The 23,826-nt window shown below is 38.8% G+C and overlaps 1 protein-coding gene across 4 annotated transcripts in view; it reads left to right on the top strand.

Moving 5' to 3' along the window:
- RAB27A (RAB27A, member RAS oncogene family) overlaps positions 1-21,369 on the top strand; it is an 81,350-nt gene extending 59,981 nt beyond the window's left edge. For all 4 annotated transcript variants that reach the window (XM_058294231.1, XM_012529976.4, XM_012529977.4 and 1 more), the window contains 2 exons: positions 2,336-2,459; positions 19,064-21,369. In XM_058294231.1, the coding sequence (XP_058150214.1) occupies positions 2,336-2,459; positions 19,064-19,262 (323 nt within the window). In that variant the 3' untranslated portion in view covers positions 19,263-21,369. The remainder of the gene's footprint in view (positions 1-2,335; positions 2,460-19,063) is intronic.
- The last annotated feature ends 2,457 nt before the right edge of the window (positions 21,370-23,826 follow it).

Genomic DNA, 23,826 nt, shown 5'->3' with positions numbered 1-23,826 from the left:
GTGGGGGGGGCGGGAAGGGGAGAGAAATAAAAAGAAAAAGAAGTAGCCAATTCTTCAGCCTCAGTTGGCCTGGGGACAGCAGAGCCAGTCTGCCTTTTCCCTGTCTTGTGGTTCCTTCATTCTTACCTCCAAACGTCTCCATACCCTCCTGGAAAGTGGGATCAGTGCCCAAAGGTGAGCCCAGCTTATTAAATGAGACAGAACTGTGAGCTAAGTCCTCTGGACCTATATCTGAAATGTGAGAGGAATTGGCTGGACTTGTATTCAGTCAGCCGTTCTCCTGGAGTTCAGATGAGTCAGCACATCAGGTCCACAGTCAGTCTTCCTTCAGTGGCAGCATATTTTCTAAGGAAACTTTAAAGTTGCCTAAATTTCTAACTTTTTCTTCTGTGGCTTCATGTGAGTAGTATGAGAGCCCAACAGGTATACATCTTACATGTTTTTGCCTCTACATTTTAATTCTCATCATTCATTCCCTTTGTCTGGAAAGCCTTCTCCCATTTTTTTTTTTTAACTGATTAGAATTCCACTTATTATTTAAAACCTGGCAAAAAATCTGCCTGGTCTTGTGATTATTATTATTATTATTTTTGTATGTCTTTTTTCCTTGGTGACATTTTTTAAAGTTTATATATATATATGTGTGTGTGTGTGTGTGTGTATTCCCATACTTTGTTAAAAAATTAGGAATAAAGAGAAAGAAAAAAATAATTTCTCTCAGACTCCCATAAAAATCCACTATTAATCATTACTATTAGCAATATTTACATATACTTCTAAGGGCTTTAATATATTAACTTAAGGGCTCTCAAACTTGAGTATGCATTACAGTCACCCAGAGGGCTTGTTAAAACACAGGTTGCTGGGCCCCACTTCCAGAACTTCTTATTCAGTAAATCTGGGGTGGAACCTGAGAATATGCTTTTTTAGCAAGCTCCCATCTAACAAGAGATGCTGATCCTGCTGGTCCATAGACCTTACCTGGAGAATCACTGGATTAGTTCGTTTAACTGTGACTTAAACCCTATGAAGTAGGTACTGTAATTATGGCCATTTACAGATGGGGAAACTGAGGCACAGAGAGGTTAAATAACTTCCCCAGGGTCATTCAGCAGTAAATGGCAGAGCCATTCTTCAGTCACAGGCACACTAGATTCTGAGTTCAGGCTCATGACCCTGACTCTGGGACACACAGCTACTCTGGAAGACAGGACGTTTTCATAGGAGACATAACCATGAAGCAAAGTCTTGAAGGACGGGTCTTGGAACAGCATGTATTAGAGCTCAAAGGAAAGAAAGACCATGATATTTCTTAGAACCAGGACTCAGTTTGGTATGGCTTATGTAGATCTAATTATCTCAGTTGCACCTTAAGGGTAAAGGACAGTGTCCTGAAATTCTAAGCAAAGTAGTCTTAAAGCTCAATAAATGTTGGTCAACTTGACTTTCTCTTGATAAAATGTAATAAACATGACTTCATAATGAGGAACTAAAATGTCAACATTTTTCCGGCTAACCAAGATAAAAAAGAAATTAGGCCACAAACTTTGGGGTATGTTTTATTGTGAAACTTTGGGCTGTTTAAATTTTGTTATGGGATGTGATGAGCAAGAAATAAGACTTTTATTTTCCTCCTTTAGGAGATTAAACTATTTAGCTTAGTAAACTGTTTGATTCTATTGCTTTTTAAAATTACGCCTGTTTACAGGTTACAGATAAAATAGATAAAAGTTGTGGAGTTAGAATTATAGTTCTACTGATTCTTCTTGGTTCTGTTGACAAATCATACACAATCTATTCTGGGTCTTCTCCTATTTAATCCTGTATTTTGTTTGTTTTAAATGAATTGATTGTGCCTTCAGATAATAGAAGAGTGTGAAAAATTTTCAGATAGAAATAGGTTAGTTATTAGGAAGATATTACTCTGAACAAAATCATTGCTGTGGAGAGAAGATATGAACAACAGAGTTTTAAGGTTAGCAGTAGGCACTAGGAAATCTTAAAAGTTTCTTTTCAAGTGACTTTTTATAATAATAATAAAGCAGCCAGGTGTTATGTGTGTGTGCACTTTTGGAGGGTGAGCCTATTCTCCCATTATGCTCTGATATTACTAAGCTGGAATATGTGATTGAGTGCATGGGTGGGGGTTATATGTCTGCCCCATTCATTTAGTTTTACAGATTAGGTTATTGACACTTTGAAACCACTATTATTTCATTTCCTTATATCTGTACATCATTTACTATTTTCAAAGTACTTATGCATAGATTCTCCATTGATCATAAACTTACATTATTATTTACCTATAATAAATTTTATCTATTAATTTTGATAGGCCAGCTACAAATGCATGCGTATTGTGAAAACCCAGATATAGTGTTATGTGGAAATAAGAGTGATCTGGAAGACCAGCGGGTAGTAAAAGAAGAGGAAGCCAGAGGACTTGCAGAGAAATATGGGTGAGTATATTTTTGGAGAAATCTAGAGAAAACATTTCTACCATAAATGTTACCATATGAATGCGGAAGCAAAAATTTAAAAAAATTCAGATGAACACTTTGGGCCATATCCAACACCTACTTTGCATATTAATATTGTATGATAGTGGGGCTGTATGGAGTGAGGACCTTTGTTCAATACTTCAGTCCTATATTATCAATATCTTGGGGCTTTCAGAAAGACAGCTTGAAGGGCAAATGCCTGTGTACGGTCTTCTTTTCAAAATGCAATCAGGAGACCCCTTGAAGGAGTAAGTGTCCTCTGTGTTCAGCAAAGAAAAGTTAAAGCCAGTGTGTGCTGTTGTTGAGAGCTCCAGTATACAAGGAGGCCTTTTGGGTAACTCAGGAGCTGATTTGAAACTTGTATGCTGGGAGAGGGTTGTAGGGATCCCCTTTGGTTCAGGCTATGTTCTTGTGGTGAAGAGTCAGCAAAATACTTGAGCTCTAGGTGTAGGAACATAGTAGCAGCAGAAGTATGAATTGGAAATGAAAGGAGGTGTTAGCTGCTGCCTTTTTAAATGTCAGGGTCACCTCTACAAAGGAATACTTTGCTTTCTACCTCTAATACAATGAGAATCTAAATGTGTATGTATTAATTACCCTTAATGTAAGTGGTAGACAGCAAGTGGAGTTGAGAAGGGCAGTGGGAGAAGAGAGAGAAATGATGTGGTGTGGTACACAGAGGGAGGTTACCTAGCTAGTGGCCTTGGTTGTTGGAATCCAAGGAGACAGGGGAAAACCTTTCCCTTTTCATTTTCTAACCACTGCTTTGCTCTTCCTTGGGCTGATGGCTGTTTAGAAAGTACTCCAGGATAAGGGGAAGTAGAGTGGAAGGATTGTTGGCCAGGTGGGGGAAAAGTCAGACTCTGGAGGGCTTTGGATACCAGGTTAAAAAGATTAGACTTGATCCATTTCATCTGAGGGACAGAGGGTTGGTGAAACCTTTGCACATGGGGAGATGTTATGAATACTTTCCAGAAGATCAGTCTGGGAATTGTGGATGGTATGAACTGAAGGGAGAAAAGACTAGAGACAGGGAAATTGCAGTGACCCATGAGGTAGGTATGAGGTAGATTTGTGGAAAAGGAAAAGGAAGAAAAAATACATGGAGAACAAAGATGGGTGGATCAAGATGTAAAGATCTTTCTCAATCCTAGCTCACCTGGGGTATTACCATCATCCGATGTGGAGCTGTTTTTTTTTTTTTAATATATTAAATATACTTAGACTACATATAATGCTACACACAAAAAACCCACAAGGGATTCCCACATGCCCCACTCCCCACACCTCCCACTGTTCCCCACACTAACAACTTCCTTCATTAGTGTGGTACATTCATTGCAGCTGATGAACACATTTTGGAGCATTGCTACACCACATGGATTATAGTTCACATTGTAGTTAACATTCTTTCCCACTCCATTATGGCAGGATATATAGTGTCCTGTATCTGTCTTTCTCATGCAGAGCTTTTAAAGACTATCCATGCGTGGACCTCACCTCTTAGCTTCTGACATAATTGGCCTGGCCTGGTGTACCAAGCAGAGGTTAACGGGAGAAGCTTACCTATATGCAAAGGGATCTTTACAGGGATTTGTCCTTATACAATTGTGGGACCTGGTTAGGCTGCCTCTGTAAGGGTGTGTTATCTTTATATCCGGTGTTGAAATTTGATGTCCACAGAGCAGTCAGGAACGGAAGGCAGATATAAAGTGAAGGAGAGCAAGAACAAGCTGGGAGCCCATAAAGATGGTCTGAAATCTTTGCTGGTTCTAGTTGCCACTGATCTTGATGGTGTGGGTGCTCTGCAGAAGCTGGGGCCCTTTATCACAGCGCTAAATATACACCCCTTGCCCAGGAGTTGAGGAAGCTGAAGGAGGATCCAGGAGAAGGTGGAGCAGTTATAGGTCTGGCCCTTATGCCACTGAGATGAATCAACAGATAAACAACAAGTATGAGAGCTACAAAATGGCTGCTCCTTCACGTCTACCCTCCAAATATCCCCCAGAATCTCTCTTGTGCCCGCTCTACCCAGAAAGGGAATTCTGGGAAATGTAGTTCAGCCTAGCCAAGCTGATACCAATGGACACAAAGTTATCACAGGTACAGAGACCCTGGTGCTGGTATTTTTTCAAAGCACTCCATGCGATATTTTTTTTTTTTTTGAGGTACTGGAGATTGAATTCAGGACCTTGTACATGGGAAGCAGGTGCTCAATCACTGAGCTACATCCACTTCCCTCCATGTGATTTTGATGTGCCATGGTTGGCAGCCACTGACATAGGTGTTTCTGATGCAGTTTGACAATGCCCCACTGATGATTCTGACATGCCCCCTCCTGCCTTGAGAGGCACTGGTGCAGTATAGTGGGAAGGAAAGAGGGAAGGATCTAATACCACAGAGTAATTTTGAAGTGTTAAAGCTGGGAGTCGTGTTGCAAGAGGATAAGGAGGAAATACGTGATAAAGGCAATCGAAACCGTTGTCCTGTGCTATACTTTTAAGAAGTATGTCAGTAAAGACAAAAAGCAAAAAAAAAAAAAAAAAAAAAACCCAAACAAAAACAAAACTCAAAAAACCCAAACCAAAACAAAAAAATAGAACAACAAGGGGAGTTAGCTAAATCAAACAAGGATATTCTGAAATACTGGAGAGTCAAGATTGACTCCTTTCCCCTTTGGGCTTCTTTAGCCCTTGGCTTGCTTCTTCTGTCCACATCCTACCTAGTATCATATTGCCTTCTGTCATATTGGGAATCAAGGAATGAAGGGACTGACTTTCATTTGTGCCCAGCCCACAGAGTGTGCAGAGTATTTCAGAGGGAGGGGTTCAAACTATAGTTTTTTAATTGAGTTAAAGTGAGAAAGGAAGGGATTAGCAGATAAAAATAGTTGAAACTGTTAGAAAAGAAAAGCAAGAGGGTGGAAACAGAATTCCCTTAGTCTTTAGGAGGCATAAAGTATGGTTCTTTGGGCTGTTTGGCAGTTTCAGAGGAAAAATGAAGTAAGTTGGTTCGTATACATTTCACAAATTTGAAATAGAAAGTTCAATGACTATTTCCACAGGAATCTTGTTTCATTCTTAATCATCACGTTCTCATTGGTTTCATATGCACTAAAAGGTGAGTTGGGTGAGTTCATCCACATGCTAACAATCAGAAAACAGGATGCAGTTTACTGTGTATTTTCATATCATGTGTAAGTTGTCTGCTAAATTTGCGTTTTTGGTGATTGTGCTCCCTTTAATCCTTAGTTTGTACAAATGGATCATCAGATCAAAAGTGGTTTACTGAAATACACATTTAGAGATGAACATGGTAACATGAAAGACTATGATTAAAAAGTTCTGTAAATCTAAATAAGAACAGGTTACATTGAAAACATGAACATGGGACTTCCGGCAAGATGGTGGCTGAGTGAGCTTGCCTTGCCGTCTCTCCTGGGAAGAGGCAGCTGGGCACCGCTGGAGGTTCTCCGGGACCAGGCTTTTTCAGGATTTTTTCAGGGCAGGAAGTGTCTGGACATCGATTTGGTGGGAAGGTAATGGAAAGGACTGGTCTATAAGATATAAATTGGGACTTTTCAGGAGGGGGAGGCAAGATGGCGGCTGAGTGAACTTCCCGGTTACTAGCTCCTGGGGGGAATTGGTTGGGAGGCGTCGGAGACTCTTTGGGACTGGCTGTTTCGGGATTTTTCCTGGTCCGGAGGTGTCTGGACATCGATTTGGAGGGAAGGTAACAGAGAGGATCCATCTGTGAAATATACACGGAGATCCCAGCTACGTGTGGAGGATTCCCTCCTTGGGTAGGCGGAGCCGAGGCAGCTAGCACCGCGCGGAGCCCCGGCGGGCGGCGGCCAGGGTAGCCGATTCCGGCCGAGCCCGGCTGAGCCGCGGCGGGCGGGGGGGCGGAGCCCGGCTGAGCTCGGCCGAGCCCAGCCGCGCCACGCCGGGCGGCGAGCGGGAGAGCCGCGCCGCTCCGCGAGAGGGAGAGCCGAGCCGCGCTGCGCCGCGACGGGCGGCGGGCGGGAAAGCCGAGCCCGGCCGAGCCCAGCCGAGCCCAGCCGAGCCGCGGCGGGCGGCGGGCGGGGGACCGGAGCCCAGCTGAGCCCAACCGAGCCTGGCGGCGGGGTTTCTGTTCTTTGGTTATTTTTTATTTTTTATTTTTTGTTGTTGTTGTTGTTCTTGTTGTTCTTTTTTTTTTTTTTCAATCCTCTCTTTCTTGTCCCCAATATTCTCCTTATACTATTTTACCTTAACAATACAATAGGTCCTACAGGAAATACCTCACATTTGCTGGGTTTCCTCACCCTCCACTGCCTCATTTCTCTGTGAATAGATTTAGCCTATCTACACTATCCCCTTTCCCCTACAACTTGATATCCTCCACCATCTGCTATCTCTCCTATATTCCATCTCCCTTTCTTTGATCCACAAAGTGTCTAACTCTTAATTTCTAATACCTTTGTTTAGTTTTCCATCTGGTATTCGTCCCTGAAACTATTACCTTTCTTTTCTCTTTCCCTCTCTCAAAAAAACAATAGCCTCTTAGTACGTACCACATTCCTCCCATATTCAGTCGTCTACCTCATTATAGGTACTTTCCTACTACTATAACTCTACACAATTTACATGATCTAACCTCCATCCTCCCAGAACTCATATTGTTGCTTTGTAAACATATATCACCAATACTACTTCACACTTTTTCCTTCCTTACACAATTGACTTTCCCCAGCACTAATACTTTCCTTTAAAGTGAGCTTAACTAGCAATAAGAAATTGGAATAAGAAGAACAAAGTGACAAAGAGAAGATATAACACTTACGCAAAAACAACAGCTAATTAATCTCCAAGACTAGACAAAGAACTAGACAAAGAAGCTAAGGAACTGATTAAACCCATCAAGAAAAAATGTTGACAAGACAGCAACAAAAATCTACAAACCAAACCAGTAATCAGGAAAACATGGCTGAATCCAATCAACAAACTGAAAATCAGGAAGGGGGGCAGGACTTCGCACAAGCAATGAAAGATCTCAGAACATTTATCACCAACAAATTTGATGAAGTAATGAAAGAGGTTAACAGCGTGAAGACAACACTCGGAGGGGAAATTGCAGACATGCGCAAAAAAATAACAGATATGATGGAAATGAACACCACAATTCAAGAAATCAAAAATACACTTGCAGCAAATATCAGCAGACTAGAAGAGGCAGAGCAGAGAATTAGTGATGTGGAAGACAGTGCATTGGAAATCAAACAGATAGTAGAAGTGGTCAATAAAAAGGTAGAAAAAATCCAGATAGGACTTAGGGACCTGAATGATAACGCAAAACGCTCAAACATACGTATTATAGGCATTCCAGAAGGAGAAGAGAAGGGAAAGGGGTCAGAAGGAGTGTTGCAGGAAATAATGAATGAAAACTTCCCAAATCTACTGAAAGAGACAGATGTACATATCCAAGAAGCACAGCGCACTCCACTGGTCATAAACCCCAACAGGCCCACCCCAAGACATATACTTGTAAAATTATCCAATGCTCAAGACAAAGAAAAAATTCTAAAAGCAGCAAGAGAAAAGAAAACCATCACATACAAGGGAAACTCCATAAGATTAAGTGCTGATTTCTCATCTGAAACGATGGAGGCAAGAAGGCAGTGGTATGATATAGTCAAGGTACTAAAGGAAAAAAATTTCCAACCAAGAATACTCTATCCAGCTAAACTAGCATTCAAAAATGATGGAGAGTTCAAAATATTCACAGATAAACAGAAACTGAAAGAGTATATCAACAAGAAACCTCCCCTTCAAGAAATTCTTAAGGGAATTCTGCAGGAAGAAAGGAAAAAACAGGACAGTCAGAGATGGAGGAGAGTGTAAAAGCAACAAGAAAGACAAAAATAGAAGGGGAAAATAAAATAATACAAACAAAATATAACAAACACAAATCCAACCAAAATATGGCTACCATAAATAACTCTCTAAACGTAATAACACTGAATGTCAATGGATTAAACTCACCTATCAAAAGATTCAGACTGGGACACTGGATAAGGAAATACGACCCATCTATATGCTGCCTACAAGAGACACATCTTAGACCCAGAGACTCATGGAGGTTGAAAGTGAATGGCTGGAAAACAATCATACAAGCAAACAACAACCAAAAAAAAGGCAGGAGTAGCTATATTAATATCAGACAAAATAGACTTTAAATGCGAAACAATTGTGAGAGACAAAGAAGGATACTATATTTTAGTGAAAGGGACAATTTGTCAAGAAGATCGAACAATCATAAATATTTATGCTCCTAACAAGGGCGCCTCTAAATATGTGAGGCAAACGCTGGAAAAACTAAGTGAAAGAATAGATGCATCTACAATTATAGTGGGGGATTTTAATACACCACTATCAACTCTGGACAGAACATCTCAAAAGAGAATCACTAAAGAAACAAAACATTTGAACAGTATATTAGAAGAGCTGGATCTAATAGACATATATAGATCATTACACCCAAACACAGCAGGATATACATTTTTCTCAAGTGCACATGGAACATTCTCCAAGATTGACCATATGCTAGGCCACAAAGAAAGGCTTAATGAATTCAGAAAGATCGAAATCATACAAAACAATATCTCTGACCACAGTGGAGTCAAGCTGGAAATTTGCAAGGGACAGAGACCCAGACTTCACACGACAATTTGGAAATTAAACAGCACACTCTTAGAAAAACAGTGGGTCAAAGAGGAAATCTCAAAAGAAATCAATGACTACCTTGAAACAAATGATAATGATAACACAACATACCAAAATTTATGGGATGCAGCAAAAGCGGTACTGAGAGGGAAATTTATAGCCATAAATTCATATATCAAAAAAGAAGAAAGAGCAGAAATTGAAGAATTAACTGCACATTTGAAGGAATTAGAAAAACAACAACAAAGTAACCCAACAGGAAGAAGAAGGAAGGAAATAACAAAGATAAGAGCAGAACTAAATGAAATAGAAAATAAGAAAGCACTTGAAAAAATAAACAAGACCAAGAGCTGGTTTTTTGAGAAGATCAACAAAATTGACAAACCTTTAGCGAGACTAACAAAGAAAAAAAGAGAAAAGATGCAAATACACAAAATAAGAAATGAGAAAGGTGAAATCACCACTGACCCCACAGAAATAAAGACTATCATAAGAGGATACTTTGAAAAACTATATTCCAACAAAAATGACAATTTAGAGGAAATGGACAAATTCCTAGAAATACATAAGCAGCCCATACTGACGAAAGAAGAAATTGATGATCTTAACAAACCAATCACAAGCAAAGAGTTACAATCAGTCATTAAAAATCTCCCAACTAAGAAGAGCCCAGGGCCAGACGGCTTCACAGGTGAATTCTACAAAACATTCCGGAAAGAACTAACACCAATCCTGTTGAAACTATTCCAAAAAATCGAAACAGAAGGAACACTGCCTAATTCCTTCTATGATGCCAACATTACCCTAGTACCAAAGCCAAACAAAGACACCACAAGAAAGGAAAATTACAGACCAATTTCTCTAATGAACCTAGACGCAAAAATACTTAACAAAATACTTGCTAATCGTATTCAACAACACATTAAACGAATTATACACCATAACCAAGTGGGATTTATTCCAGGTATGCAAGGATGGTTCAACATAAGAAAATCAATCAATGTAATACACCATATAAACAGATTGAGAGAAAAAAACCACATGATTATATCTATAGATGCAGAAAAGGCATTTGACAAAATACAGCACCCCTTCCTGATAAAAACACTCCAAAAGATCGGAATACAAGGAAACTTTTTGAACATGATAAAGAGTATATATGAAAAACCTAAAGCCAACATTGTTTACAATGGCGAAATCCTGAAATCCTTCCCTCTAAAATCAGGAACAAGACAAGGATGCCCATTGTCTCCGCTCCTATTTAACATTGTCTTGGAAGTACTGGCTCGAGCACTGAGACAAGAACCAGATATAAAAGGCATTCAAATTGGAAGGGAAGAAGTCAAAATTTCATTATTTGCAGATGACATGATCCTATATATAGAAAACCCTGAGAGATCTACAACAAAGCTCCTAGAACTCATAAATGAGTTTAGCAAAGTCGCAGGTTATAAGATCAATGCGCAAAAATCAGTAGCATTTCTATACACCAATAATGAGCAAGATCAGGAGGAAATCAAGAAACAAATACCATTCACAATAGTAAATAAAAAAATCAAATACTTAGGAATAAATTTAACTAAAGAGGTAAAAAACTTATACATCGAGAACTATACAAGATTGTTCAAGGAAATCAAAGAAGACCTAAATAAATGGAAGAATATTCCCTGTTCATGGATAGGAAGACTGAATATTATTAAGATGTCTATCCTACCAAAACTGATCTACACATTCAATGCAATCCCAATAAAAATCAACACAGCCTTCTTTAAGGAACTAGAAAAACTAACTATGAAATTTATTTGGAATAAAAAGAGGCCCCGAATAGCCAAAGACATATTGAAAAAGAAAAACGAAATAGGAGGAATCACACTTCCTGACTTCAAAACATACTACAAAGCTACAGTAGTGAAAACAGCATGGTACTGGCATAAGGAGAGACACACAGACCAATGGAATCGAATTGAAAGTTCAGATATAGAACCTCATGTATATAGCCATATAATATTCGATAAAGCCACCAAACCCTCTCAACTGGGAGAGAATGGCCTATTCAACAAATGGTGCCTGGAGAACTGGATAGCTATATATAGAAGAATGAAAGAGGATTACCATCTCACACCTTATACAAAGATCAACTCAAGATGGATCAAAGACCTAAATATAAGAGCCAAGACCATAAAGACCTTGGAAAGCAGTGTAGGGAAACATCTACAGGACCTTGTAATAGGAAATGGCTTCATGAATATCACACCAAAAGCACGAGCAGCAAAAGAACAAATAGATAAATGGGACTACCTCAAAATTAAAGCCTTCTGCACCTCAAAGGAGTTTGTCAAGAAAGTAAAAAGGGAACCCACACAATGGGAGAAAATATTTGGCAACCATATATCTGATAAGAGACTTATAACTTGCATATATAAAGAACTCATAGATCTCGAAAACAAAAAGATAAACAACCCATTTAAAAAATGGGAAAAAGATTTAAACAGACACTTCTCTAAAGAAGATATACAAATGGCTAAAAAGCACATGAAAAAATGCTCCAAATCCCTAGCTATCAGGGAAATGCAAATCAAAACTACAATGAGATACCATCTTATTCCCATAAGATTGGCAGCCATGAAAAAAACAGTAGAATACAAATGCTGGAGAGGATGTGAAGAAAGGGGAACACTCATCCATTGCTGGTGGGAATGCAGAAGGATCCAACCATTCTGGAGGACAGTTTGGCAGTTTCTCAAAAAATTATCCATAGATTTGCCATATGACCCAGCAATACCACTGCTGGGTATATACCCATCAGATCTGAAAACAAGGACACAAACCGATATATGTACACCAATGTTCACAGCAGCATTGTTCACCATCGCCAAAAGTTGGAATCAATCCAAAAGTCCATCAACAGATGAGTGGATCAATAAAATGTGGTATATACACACAATGGAATACTACTCAGCTGTAAGAACCAATACACTACAATCGGACGTGATAACATGGATGAACCTTGAGAATCTTATGTTGAGTGAAGCAACCCAGGCATTGAAGGACAAATACTATATGACCTCAATGATATGAAATAAGTTAACTGCCTCAGAGAGCTAGAGTCTGGAAAAGTGGCTTACTGGAAATCGGGGGGTGGAGGAAGGATGTGAGTTAATGTCTGTAGGGGTGGAATCTGTGATGAGCTGGGGGTAAGTATGAGCACAAAGAAGGGACAAAATGGGGGCAAGGGGTTACCTTCGGGTGGGGTTTTCTGGGTTTGAGGGGGGCTGGGGATGGGAAGAGGGGTAATATGGTCCAAGAAATAGGTGGGAGGGAGGGGCAACATACAAACATGGGAGAGTGCCAGAAGTTCATTGAGAACTAAATGTTGAGTAAAACGTATCAAAGTATAAGTAGGAGGGTTACCTGGTTAGGACGCTCAGGGGGTATGGTCTGATGCGGGAGGACTCCGGAGGGAATAGCTGAAGGCTCATTTTGCCAAGGTGGGTTCTACCATTGGGTGGGGTGGACCCATATCCTGGGGAAGACTAATGCCGTCGAATAGAGAGAACTGTATCTCTCGTGAGAAAGGACGGCTCCCAGGGCATTAGATTGGCAGGCGTTGTGGGCCCTAAGGGGAGGGGAAAATGGACGTGCAATGGATGGAACAAAGGTAAATAAGGGGGCAAAAGAGGAGTTATGTGAGAGTACACGAGGATGAATATAAAACAGCTAATATTACACCAAAAACATATAGGGGATGACAGACTAATAATGAAAACCATAAGACAAAACATAGGATAACTAAAAAATTTAGAAAACTGTACAACCTAAAGTATGGACCACATAGTAAGCACAAATGTTACCTTGTTTGAAAACTATAGTTTCGGAATCTGTACATCAGTTTCAGGAAATATGATATGAATAAGTTAAAAGATTATTGCTGTGGAAGGGAAAAGGTTTTATGGTGGATCTGGGGAAATACTGTATATTGTATATATGAATTTTGGTGATCTAAGACTCTTCTGAAGCTGACATTATGTTGGGATTCACTTTACGGGAAGTTTTGGATCACAGAGTGGTTCAACAATGGCAGCGGAGGAATACTGATATGGGATGTTATTGACAGGATATATATGGTTGACAGGGAGTTATACAGGGCATATGCCCAGGGTATATGGTAATATCTATATATACTCATAGTGGAAACAATTAAAAACAACAGCTGGGGGGGTACTGGGCTCCTGGCCGGGGGGTCACTGTTGTGGGCCCTGGGAGAGCAGCGGCAATCCTCCAGGTGCAACGGCAAGAACCAGGAAGGAAGGAGGGCCCAACAGTGGGCTCTTGATACTAATGGCTACACTTTTGAGCCTATGCACCTGCAATAAGAACAAGGCCTAGAGTAGCATTGTGCCTGGGGGTTTCCTCCTGACAGCCTTCATGTTACTCAAATGTGGCCACTCTCACAGCCAAACTCAGCGTGTAGATGTGATGCATTCCCCCCAGCGTGGGACACGACACCCGGGGATGAGCCTCCCTGGCACCGAGGGATCACTACCACATACTAGCTGAAGAAGCAACTAGAAAATGACCTTGAATTAAAGATTCAATGCGGAACAGCAGAATATACCTATCTACATATAATAACATGACTTCGGGAAGCGGTTTGACCTAATGTAAGGGGGAAATGGAAAAGAGAAATGAGATTATAAGGCTGTGAGTCTCTAAAAAAGAGTCTGGAGGTTGTCAGAAGGAATAGCCCTATGTACAACTGAACAGAGTCTAAGAGACAGATAAGGTAGATACAACCCCAGGTATTGGTTCTTTTGAGGGATAAAGAGACCCACGGGTTCTATGGTCATGGCAGAAGGGGTTCACTGCCATGACAGATGGCCCTTCTTTGGATCTGGTGTTTCTGCATGATGGAAATGGACTCAGAGGGGATCTCTTTTCACAAGACTTGCATGCTACTTTATTGGAATTGTAGTTGGTGCTGGGTTTAAGATATATGTAGGGGATTTGAATCTCTGGACTGATAATATGACACCCAGGCCCAGAGCCTCAACAGACTTCAGCTCCTACACTTTGACTTATTGGACTTACTCCACTCAGCTAACATGGAGTTGAAGAAGGTCAACCACCACAACATGGAGCCTAGAGTGTCTACAACTAGAAGCGGGAAGAGTGCATCCAGTACCCATGTGGAATCTAAGCCCTCACTTGACATAGGTGTGCAATGGACACAACCAATCCAATGTCCACAGAGAAAATGTGGAATGGGTGTGGGAACGGTAGCCATGGGGGCTGCTGGGTGTGGGGAACGGGAGGAAGAGATGAGATGTGGAGGCGTTTTCGGGACGTGGAGTTGTCCTGGATAGTGCTTCACGGACAATTACGGGACACTGTAGATCCCCCCAGGGCCCACTGGATGGAACGTGAGAGAGTCTGGGCTATGATGTGGACTATTGACTATGGGGTGCAGTGATGTTCAGAGATGAACTTACCGGGTGCAATGGATGTATCACGATGATGGGAGGGAGTGTTGCTGTGGGGGGAGTGGGGGGCGGGGGCGGTGGGGTTGAATGGGACCTCATATATTTTTTAATGTAATTAAAAAATAATAATAATAAATAAATATTAAAAAAAAAAAAACAAAAACCAGCAGGGTGTGGGGGGGGGGGGGGGAGAGAGAAAAAAGGGAAAATAAATCTTAAAAAAAAAAAAAAAAAAAAAAGAAAACATGAACATATTTGTGTGTGCTGGGACAAGTAACTGAAAATGAGGCCTTCACCCAAGCAGCCAAAAATGGAAAGGATGAGTAGGATGGATAATGATGAATATCAGAAAATGTCTATTAGTAGACTAAGAATCCATTTCCCGTATTTCCCCATGCTTTGTTTTTGTTTTTGTTTTTGCTATGAAACTTGGTTAAATTGTTGCTTGAAGCTCTTAGTCACTTTCTAACACAACACAATGATATCTGCCAATCATGTTTTTCTAGAACAAGTGCAAAGTAATGCTTTCTAGTATGTTATATTGAATAATATTGTCATTAATGTCAGAGAAGAGACCAAAACAAACTTGTTCAAACTGACAATCCTCACTGACAAAACGATTATGTTCACACTGTTGCTGAGACACGTTAAAAAATAGCTTAAAAAATCAATAATAAATATATTAGAAGGGAAAGCAGAAAATAGCTTTGGCAACATTCCTTTCTTAGATGATGCTATTAGAGGCATCTTATTTTTGGGTCCCACCACAGAGTTTCTGATTTAGTAGGTCTTGGGGGAGCCCAGAAATATACATTTCTAACTAATTCACAGATGTCACTGCTGGTTCAGGTCGGCATTTGAAACCCACTGGTGTAGATGCTACTCTGAGATATGCATGCTAGCAGATAGTTTCCTTGAACATATAGTTGGACAAAACCTTTTATGCACAGAATATGAACCAGTTGTCTACATGTGCTGTTCATAGTGAGGGAAATGTGTTCATGACTTATCACTGGGAAATTATGCTAAAGAGAGGAGGAGGTTTTTGTTTCCTGCACAGTTAATTACATAGCTGTGATGTAGACTGGGAAAAGAACTGGAATTGGTGCTGAGGGAAATCCAGCCCCAAGTGAGTAGGCAAGAACTTTGTGAGTAAAAGTGGTTATATCTAAATGCCTTCCCACACTCTGCTTTATTCACAGAGGGAAGTTGGTGGTTATAATAAGCCTTTTGTTCTTGATTCAGAGTTGAGGGAAATAAAGAAAATTGTGAATATGATCAAAGCACAGCAACTGAAAGGATGTATTTCATGGGCTGTGTAAAGAAATAGGCAATAAATATAAGAATTTACTTTTTCCCGTTGAAGGCTGCTGGCTATTGATGAGGAAGTTCCTCATGAGTCATTGAAAGATCAGTTAAAAATATTTATTTTTTGACATTAATATCAGCACAGTTCATTTCTGGGATTTCAAGTGGCTTAGTTCAGTAGAATGCTTATTTATCCTACATAGTCTGAAGTAAACTAAGTGTGGTATGAATAGCTTGGTCTCTAATAGTTTGATTCTTTGCGAGCTTGGTGACAGTCTTCCCTTATTTGAGAAATAAACTGATGATGTATCATTGAATATGTTTTAAAACCACACAAATAAGTTGTAACTAAACATTCAAGACTGATTTCTGGAGCCCAGTGCAACCCAACAAGAGATCTAGATTTCATTTGCTACAGTCTCCCATGTGAAAGAGTCCAGCCCTTTACTGTAAATGCTTGTTCATTTAGCACCCGATACTTAACATCCAATGTAAAGTAGTCTTTAGTGAGAAATGTCTCCATAATATCTGGATCCACATGTTAAAGCCAAATATCCAGAGCCATCAAACACATACTTGTGTTATTCTTGGCAGCCTCTAAGTGGGATTTGGGATTTTCTCATTTTTTTGGAAATAAATAATGCAAAAGACACCAGCTGAATATGGAACCTGACCTATAACATGAACTGCATATAGAAACCGTAGTGAAAATCTGCAATCCTTCTCATTGATTTGTAGCTTTTACCATTTTTTCATTTAATTTTTTTATTTTAAAATTTGTGAAAAATCTATTTTTAAAAATGTACCAAAATTGATAGTCTGCATGTGCTCCAAATGCTCACTAAATGGTTATTTACAGACTAATAACACAATTAGAATTTTTTATATGTTTGGCTATACTGCTTACTGGTAATGCTACATTAGCACCACCATGTGGAGGGAGGGAACAAAACCATCTTTCTATGGTTAGAAAGAGGATGATCCTCTTGAGTTCTAAACTAAGATTACTAAATTTTTGTCTACTAAATCTTAGGAAAAGCAGATTTTTTTTTGAGACGAGAAAAAAAACATTAGTTTTGTAAAAAAATTGATGTTTATATTGAGCACTTGCTGGGTGCTAGGCTTGTGCTAAGCTCTTTACATGTTTTCTCTCATTTCCTTCTGGCCACAATCCCATGAATCACTATTACTCCCTTTACAGCTATGGAGGTGGAGGTCCCAGAGCTAGAAATAGGGGTTTGGGTAGTTTGGTTCTAGAACTCAGAATCTTAATGACTGTATTTTATTCTTTCGTTTATCCTTGCCTCCCTCCCTGGCCCTAGACTTTGAGGTATTTTTATATTGCTTTTTAAAAAATGTATAAGGGAAACGGACTTGGCCCAATGGGTAGGGCATCTGTCTACCACATGGGAGGTCCGCGGTTCAAACCCCGGGCCTCCTTGACCCGTGTGGAGCTGGCCCATGCGCAGTGCTGATGCGCACAAGGGGTGTCCCCCGCGTAGGGGAGCCCCATGCGCAAGGAGTGCGCCCTGTAAGGAGAGCTGCCCAGTGCGAAAGAAAGTGCAGCCTGCCCAGGAATGGTGCTGCCCACACTTCCCGTGCCGCTGATGACAACAGAAGAGGACAAAGAAACAAGATGTAGCAAATAGACATAGAGAACAGACAACTGTGGGGGGGGGTGGGGAATTACATAAATAAATAAATCTTAAAAAAAATGTATAAAATATTTAACATGTTCAGGTAAACTAGCCCAAATTTCTTCTAAAACCTAACATCAGGATGATATGAACCTAAAAATATTTCTAATTCTATCCGCTAGACTTTCCTATGCCACCTTCCAAATGTTAAGTACAAGGCAAATTTCTGTCTCTGGGGCTTATCATTTCCTTAAGGAAGTGTTTTAGTTTGCTAAGGGCTGCCAATGCAAAACTACCAACCAGAAATGGGCTGGCTTTTATAATAGGAATTTATTAGGGTAAAATCTTAAGTTCCAAGGCCTGTGAAAATGTCTGAGTCAGGATATCACCAGAGAGTCTTTCTCACCAAAGGTCGGCCACTGGTGATCCTAGACTTCTGCCATGCCGCAAGGCAAAATGGCAGCTGGTGTCTGCCTTCTCCTCCAGGCTCCCTTTCTCCTTGACCTCTCCTGTGGGTAATCAGATATGTGGCTAGTCTCTGCAGCTTTGGGCTGCTCCGTTGATTCTAGCCTCCAGCCTCTTTCCCAGCCTCTTAGGGTTTCTCTGTCTTTCTGAGACTATAGGGGATCCTGGAGTCCTCTCTCACATAGTAGAGTAAAAGCATACAGTTCTCTTTCCCTATGTGTCTCTGTTTTCAGTCTTTAGTTTTATATAAGCCTCCAGTAAAAGGTTTAGGACCAACCCTGGGTCCTGCAATCTAATCAAAGGCCCTTAACAGAAGCGATCTAATCAAAAGTGATCTAATTAAAAGATCCCTTAACTGAATATAACAAAAGGGTCCCACATATGATAGGCTTACATACATAGGAATGGGTTAGCTTAAGAACATAATTTCCTGGCACCCACAAAAGACATGGAACAGGATAGGAAGGAAAATCTTAAATCAGTCGTCCCTGTGGATTTCATGTGGTTCCCTTTTCCTTTGGTACCTCAAAGAGCTGGGAGTGGATTGAACTCTACTGTGGCATTCATTATTCCTGTAGAAACAAAAACTATCTTGCCCAACTGTTCAGAAGACTTTGAATAATTTAAAGTTTTTAAGGCTGTTAACTAAATTCCTGGTCATGTGACTTTAAGAGTCACAAATGGCACGTAAATATCCTTCTGATCGGAAGACAGATATTTGTTACCTGATTCTGGATTTATACTTCTAAATTACATCTTATTAATATTGGACATCTTTTAATATGAGTGACTAAAAAATGTATAACAACACCTATAGCCTGAAGCTTTTTTATTATCTGGTATATTTGTGAAGCTTTTTTATTATCTGGTATATTTGTACTCTACTTATTTTCTAAGTTGAATTACCAAGGTGAAGGTCACAATCCTTTCCTCCATATGTTATTATCTGAGTTGTCTCTGTCTTCCAGAATCCCATACTTTGAAACTAGTGCTGCTAATGGGACAAACATAACCCAGGCAATTGAGATGCTTCTGGACCTGATAATGAAGCGAATGGAACGGTGTGTGGACAAATCCTGGATTCCTGAAGGAGTGGTACGATCCAATGGTCACACCTCTACAGATCACCTAAATGAAGAAAAGGAAAAGGGGGCATGTGGCTGTTGAACAGTCAGGTGATCTACAATTCAAGTGGCCCATATCTGTAATCTTCTCTATGGTTAATACATGGCACAGTGACAGGTTAATGAGCACTTAGTATGAACTGCTTCTCAGCACCCCTCCTAGACTTATCAGTAAAGCATCCACTTTCAAAATTAATTTCCTGCAGCTCTGTAAATATTTCTTTAAGATTCAGCAACAGAGTTAAGAGAAATATTTCACAGAGCCAAGAGTGCCTTATGAAATCTTACTGCATGACAGACAGTCATACACTGCAGAAGAGTGCATTTATTGTAAAGAATGACTGAGGACACTTTCATCTATCTGCCTTACTGTAGATAGGCTCAGAGTCGTACATTCAGTATCTCAGATGCAATTGTAAAACCATCAGAGTCTTGAATCCAAGTAAAAAAAGACCTTATTACATAGGTAATTTCTAAAATTTCATCTAAACCACTTGAATGTTAAACAAGAATATACAAATATATCAGTTCACTGTCTTTGAGTATTAATTTTATGTAAGTATTCCCTATAATTGAGTATGGGACAAATTATGACAATCTATAGACCTGGATGAACTAGATTAGCCAATTGTACACTCACTGTGACTCCTTTGTTGGTGGGAGAGGGTTTGAGGCAGGGGCAGGAGCAGCTTTAATATATGGGCAACTGAAGTGGGCTTCTGGCTCCCTATTATATTCCCATTACTCTGAAGGATTGATTGAAGGGTCCAGGAAGTATATTTTATGGCTTCAGTTCACTATTGTCCATGCATTTATACTTGACCTATGGGCTGGTCACACCTGAACCTAGCTGGTGCTTATGCTGAAGTTATTTGTGATAAGCAAATATTGAACTTCTTTTTCTTCATATTTATAATGTTAGTCTGCCATCTTTAGACAGCAGTTTCAATTGGCTTGTAAAACTACTAATCTGTCTTTACCACCAGGCTCTGTATTGTTGATATTTGCAATACACTGGTGGAATTGAAGGAATTAGTTTTCAGTTACATAAAAATGTCTGTTTGCTATTTAATGGAAGATAGATGTTTGTATTTAAACAGCGACATTTGTAGTCTAGTTTAATATAAGAAAAATATTAAGTGTTTTATAACCTATATTTTTCTTTGAGATCATCGGCATTTACTATATATGCTGGGTCTTGCCAAGTTCATGTAACTCTGCATTGCCAAAGTGTCTTCATACTAAATTAAAGGTGGTTTTAAAATATCCCTCATGACAGGTGTTTAAGTTCAGAGGTATTTAGGGGAAATTATTATTTATTAAAGTGGCTTAAATAAAGTAGATTAAAATTTTCAGAGAGCTTAATGGTTATTTAGGAAGAACTATTACTTGTTAAAATTTAAATGAAGAATAAAAATAATGTGTTTGTGGTGGTAAATGTGTAAGTAAGTGAGCAGAACTGTGCTTAAAAAACACAAGTATGATGGAAAATAGTACGTTTACATGATAACTTTCAAATGGCTTTTTCTTGTATACCTATCAGGTTTTTTTTTTTTAACCACTGCCTACCTACTAACCCCATAAGAAACATAACTGCGATTACTGAGATTTTATATATTTCTACCCTTCAAATGGGGGCTTCTCTGAAATATTAAAGAAGTCGTTGAGTCCTATGCATTTGAATTGCATATTCTAATAAGGAAAAGATTCAGACTTTCAAGATCAGGGTCATAGTCATACATCAGTGCCTTCTAAGGTTTCCATAAAACTACAGAGGAATAAATAATTTTACTGTTATATATCAGGGTACAGTTTATGTGGCCTATTTGTGTAGTTAAAAAATAAGAAAATGTTCACATTTCAGGTTTCAAGAACCAAATGGGTAATTAGCTATAGGTTGCATTGGCCTTAAACATATCATACAATTGAATGTATATATGATACAGTGCACACACAAGAACCACCTTTAGTTATTGAAACAAATAATGTATATTCTCTTTTGAAGTTATTTACTTAAAGTTGATATTGAAATACCATTTTTTTGTGAGTCGATGTATTTTCCTATTTTCAACCTTGTATAAAAGTGATGTTTTTCTTTAGTGAATCTTGTGCCAATTAACCTTAAAATAAAAAGTGGTCTAGTCTGTCAAGTTTGTGTGTGGACATAGCTTCATTTTCCATCATATTAAAATTTCAAACCAGAGGTCATATTGGTCCTTGGGAAAGAAAATGTTAATTCTACTTAAGTAAACTAAATTTAGGGATGAGAATGTCATGAAGTGCTAGCTTAGGGACCAGCCAAGACAACATATTCTGGAGAAAGTAATTCAAATATATTATCACCAAACATTTATTGAACACCTACGGTATGGGAAGTGTTGTATACTAGGCAATCTCATGAACAAACTAAGGATGGAAAGGACCTATGAACAAAGTACCAGATGAAGTTTTAGGGTATGGATTAAAAACACAGATAAGGGATGTGGCCTCTGACATTGGAGGTAAGAGGGGAAATCTGAGTGTTCATGTAGGTGGGAAGGGCAGCAAATTCTGTGCTGAAGTAGCAGGATAAAACGGTTGGGAAGGAGGGGGAGTGTATAAAGAGTTTGGGGTGGGGGAGATTGGTGAAACTCATAATTGTTGAATGGAAAGAAAAAGATTAAAAAAGGGTAACAATTTTCAGTCCCTTGGTTCACAATGACGTGCTGGGGAGACATTCATTACTAAAATTTCTGATATGTACCCCTGTTACTTAACATTTTTCTGGAATTATTAAAGTGATTAGACAAAAAAAATTGCATATAGGTATCAGAAAAGAAAAACTTTATATGTGTTTGAAGATTATTACTAAAACTTTCTGAAGTTAAATGAAAAAAATTAACGTTGACGTGTAGCCAGAGAAACACTGAATAAGAGAGGGCAATGAAGGTGGGAATGGGTATAGGACTGGGATTAAACCCAGTTATTTTAAAAATTACAATTATTTAAACATTTGGAACTGGCACATAAATAAATTAGTGGAACAAAGCAGAAAGTCTGGAAGTAGACCAACAGAGACGTAGCATTTTGAAGTAGTGGGAGAAAGGATGCCTTATTCAACACTGGAGGAAAAACAACAACAACAACCAGATAACTTAAATTTCAGATTAGTTGCAAAATCAAGTGTGAAAATGGTACTATAAAAATAGAGAAAAAGAGAATTAAAAAATAATTTTGGGGTAGGAAATTCAGTTTCAAGCAAAACACCAAATCCAAAACCATAAAAGAAAAGATCGGATAAGTCTGAATGCATACAAATAAAATAATTCTATATGGAAAAAATACCATAAGCAAAGTGTAGCATATTGATAAATTGGAAACAAAATTGTAAATGTATACCAGTAAAGAGCTAACTTAAAAAAAAAATAAATTTTATCAATACGTATTAATAAAGCATACAATTAATCCAAAGTGTACAATCGATGGTATTTGATATAATCACATAGTTGTGCATTTATTACTTCAATCATTATTAGAGCATTTTCATGATCTCAATGATAAAAAAAGACAAAATTCTTTACCTCTCAATCTCTCTGTTTCCTCTGCTGTACATAGCTGCTTTTTTTGGCTATTCTTGCACAATTATTTATTAAGCAGTTTTATTGAGATATATTCACATATCATACGCTCTATCCAAAGTGTATAATCAATGGCTTTTAGTACAATCACAATGTTATACATTATCACCACAAAAATTTTAGAACAATTTCATTATTCCAAAAAAAACCCTCCAAACCCCTTAGATTTCCTTCCCTAGACCTATATAACCACTAATTTCTTTTTTATAAATTGATTTATATTTATGTTTTATATAAATGGAATACTACCTCTTGTAGCACTTTTATCTGGTTTCTTTCACCTGTTGATGTTGTATCCGGCCACTTAGCTGAACTCATTTACTAGCTGAAGTAGCTTTGTTGTAGAGATTTCAGAATTTTCTAAATTTAGGATCATGTCATCCATGGATAGTGAGAGTTTTACTTCCTCTTTTCCTATTTGGATGCCTTTTATTTTATTTTATTTTTCTTGTCAAATTGTTCTAGGTAGAACTTCTAGTACAATATTGAAAAACAGTAGTGATAGTGGACATCCCTATCTTGTTCCTGATCTTAGAGCGAAAGCTTTCATTTTCCCTATTGAGCATGATGTTGGCTGTAGGTTTTTCATATATGCCCTTTATCATATTGAGGAATTTTCTTTCTATTCCCACCTTTCAAGCTGTTTTTTATCAAGAAAGTTGCTGGATTCCTTTTCTGCATTGGTTGAGGTGATCATGTAGTTTTTTCCCCTCCAATTTGTTAATGTGGTGTATTACATTATTTGATTTTCTAATGTTGAATCACCCTTGCGTACCAGGAATGATTCTCACTTGGTTGTGGTGTATAAGTCCTTTCATAAGCAGTTGGATTCTATTTGCAAGTATTTTGTTGAGAATTTTTGCATCTATGTTCATTAGAGAAATGGGTCTATAATTTTCTTTTCTTGTAGTGTCTTTATCTGGCTTTGGTATTTGGGTGATGGTAATGTCATAAAATGTGTTGGGTAATTTTCCCTCCTCTTCAGTTTTT

This window comes from Dasypus novemcinctus, chromosome 3 (genome assembly GCF_030445035.2).
Source record: "Dasypus novemcinctus isolate mDasNov1 chromosome 3, mDasNov1.1.hap2, whole genome shotgun sequence".
NCBI classification, from domain to species: domain Eukaryota; kingdom Metazoa; phylum Chordata; class Mammalia; order Cingulata; family Dasypodidae; genus Dasypus; species Dasypus novemcinctus.
Note: the sequence above shows the minus strand (reverse complement) of the source record. Positions and strands in the feature narration are given on the sequence as shown.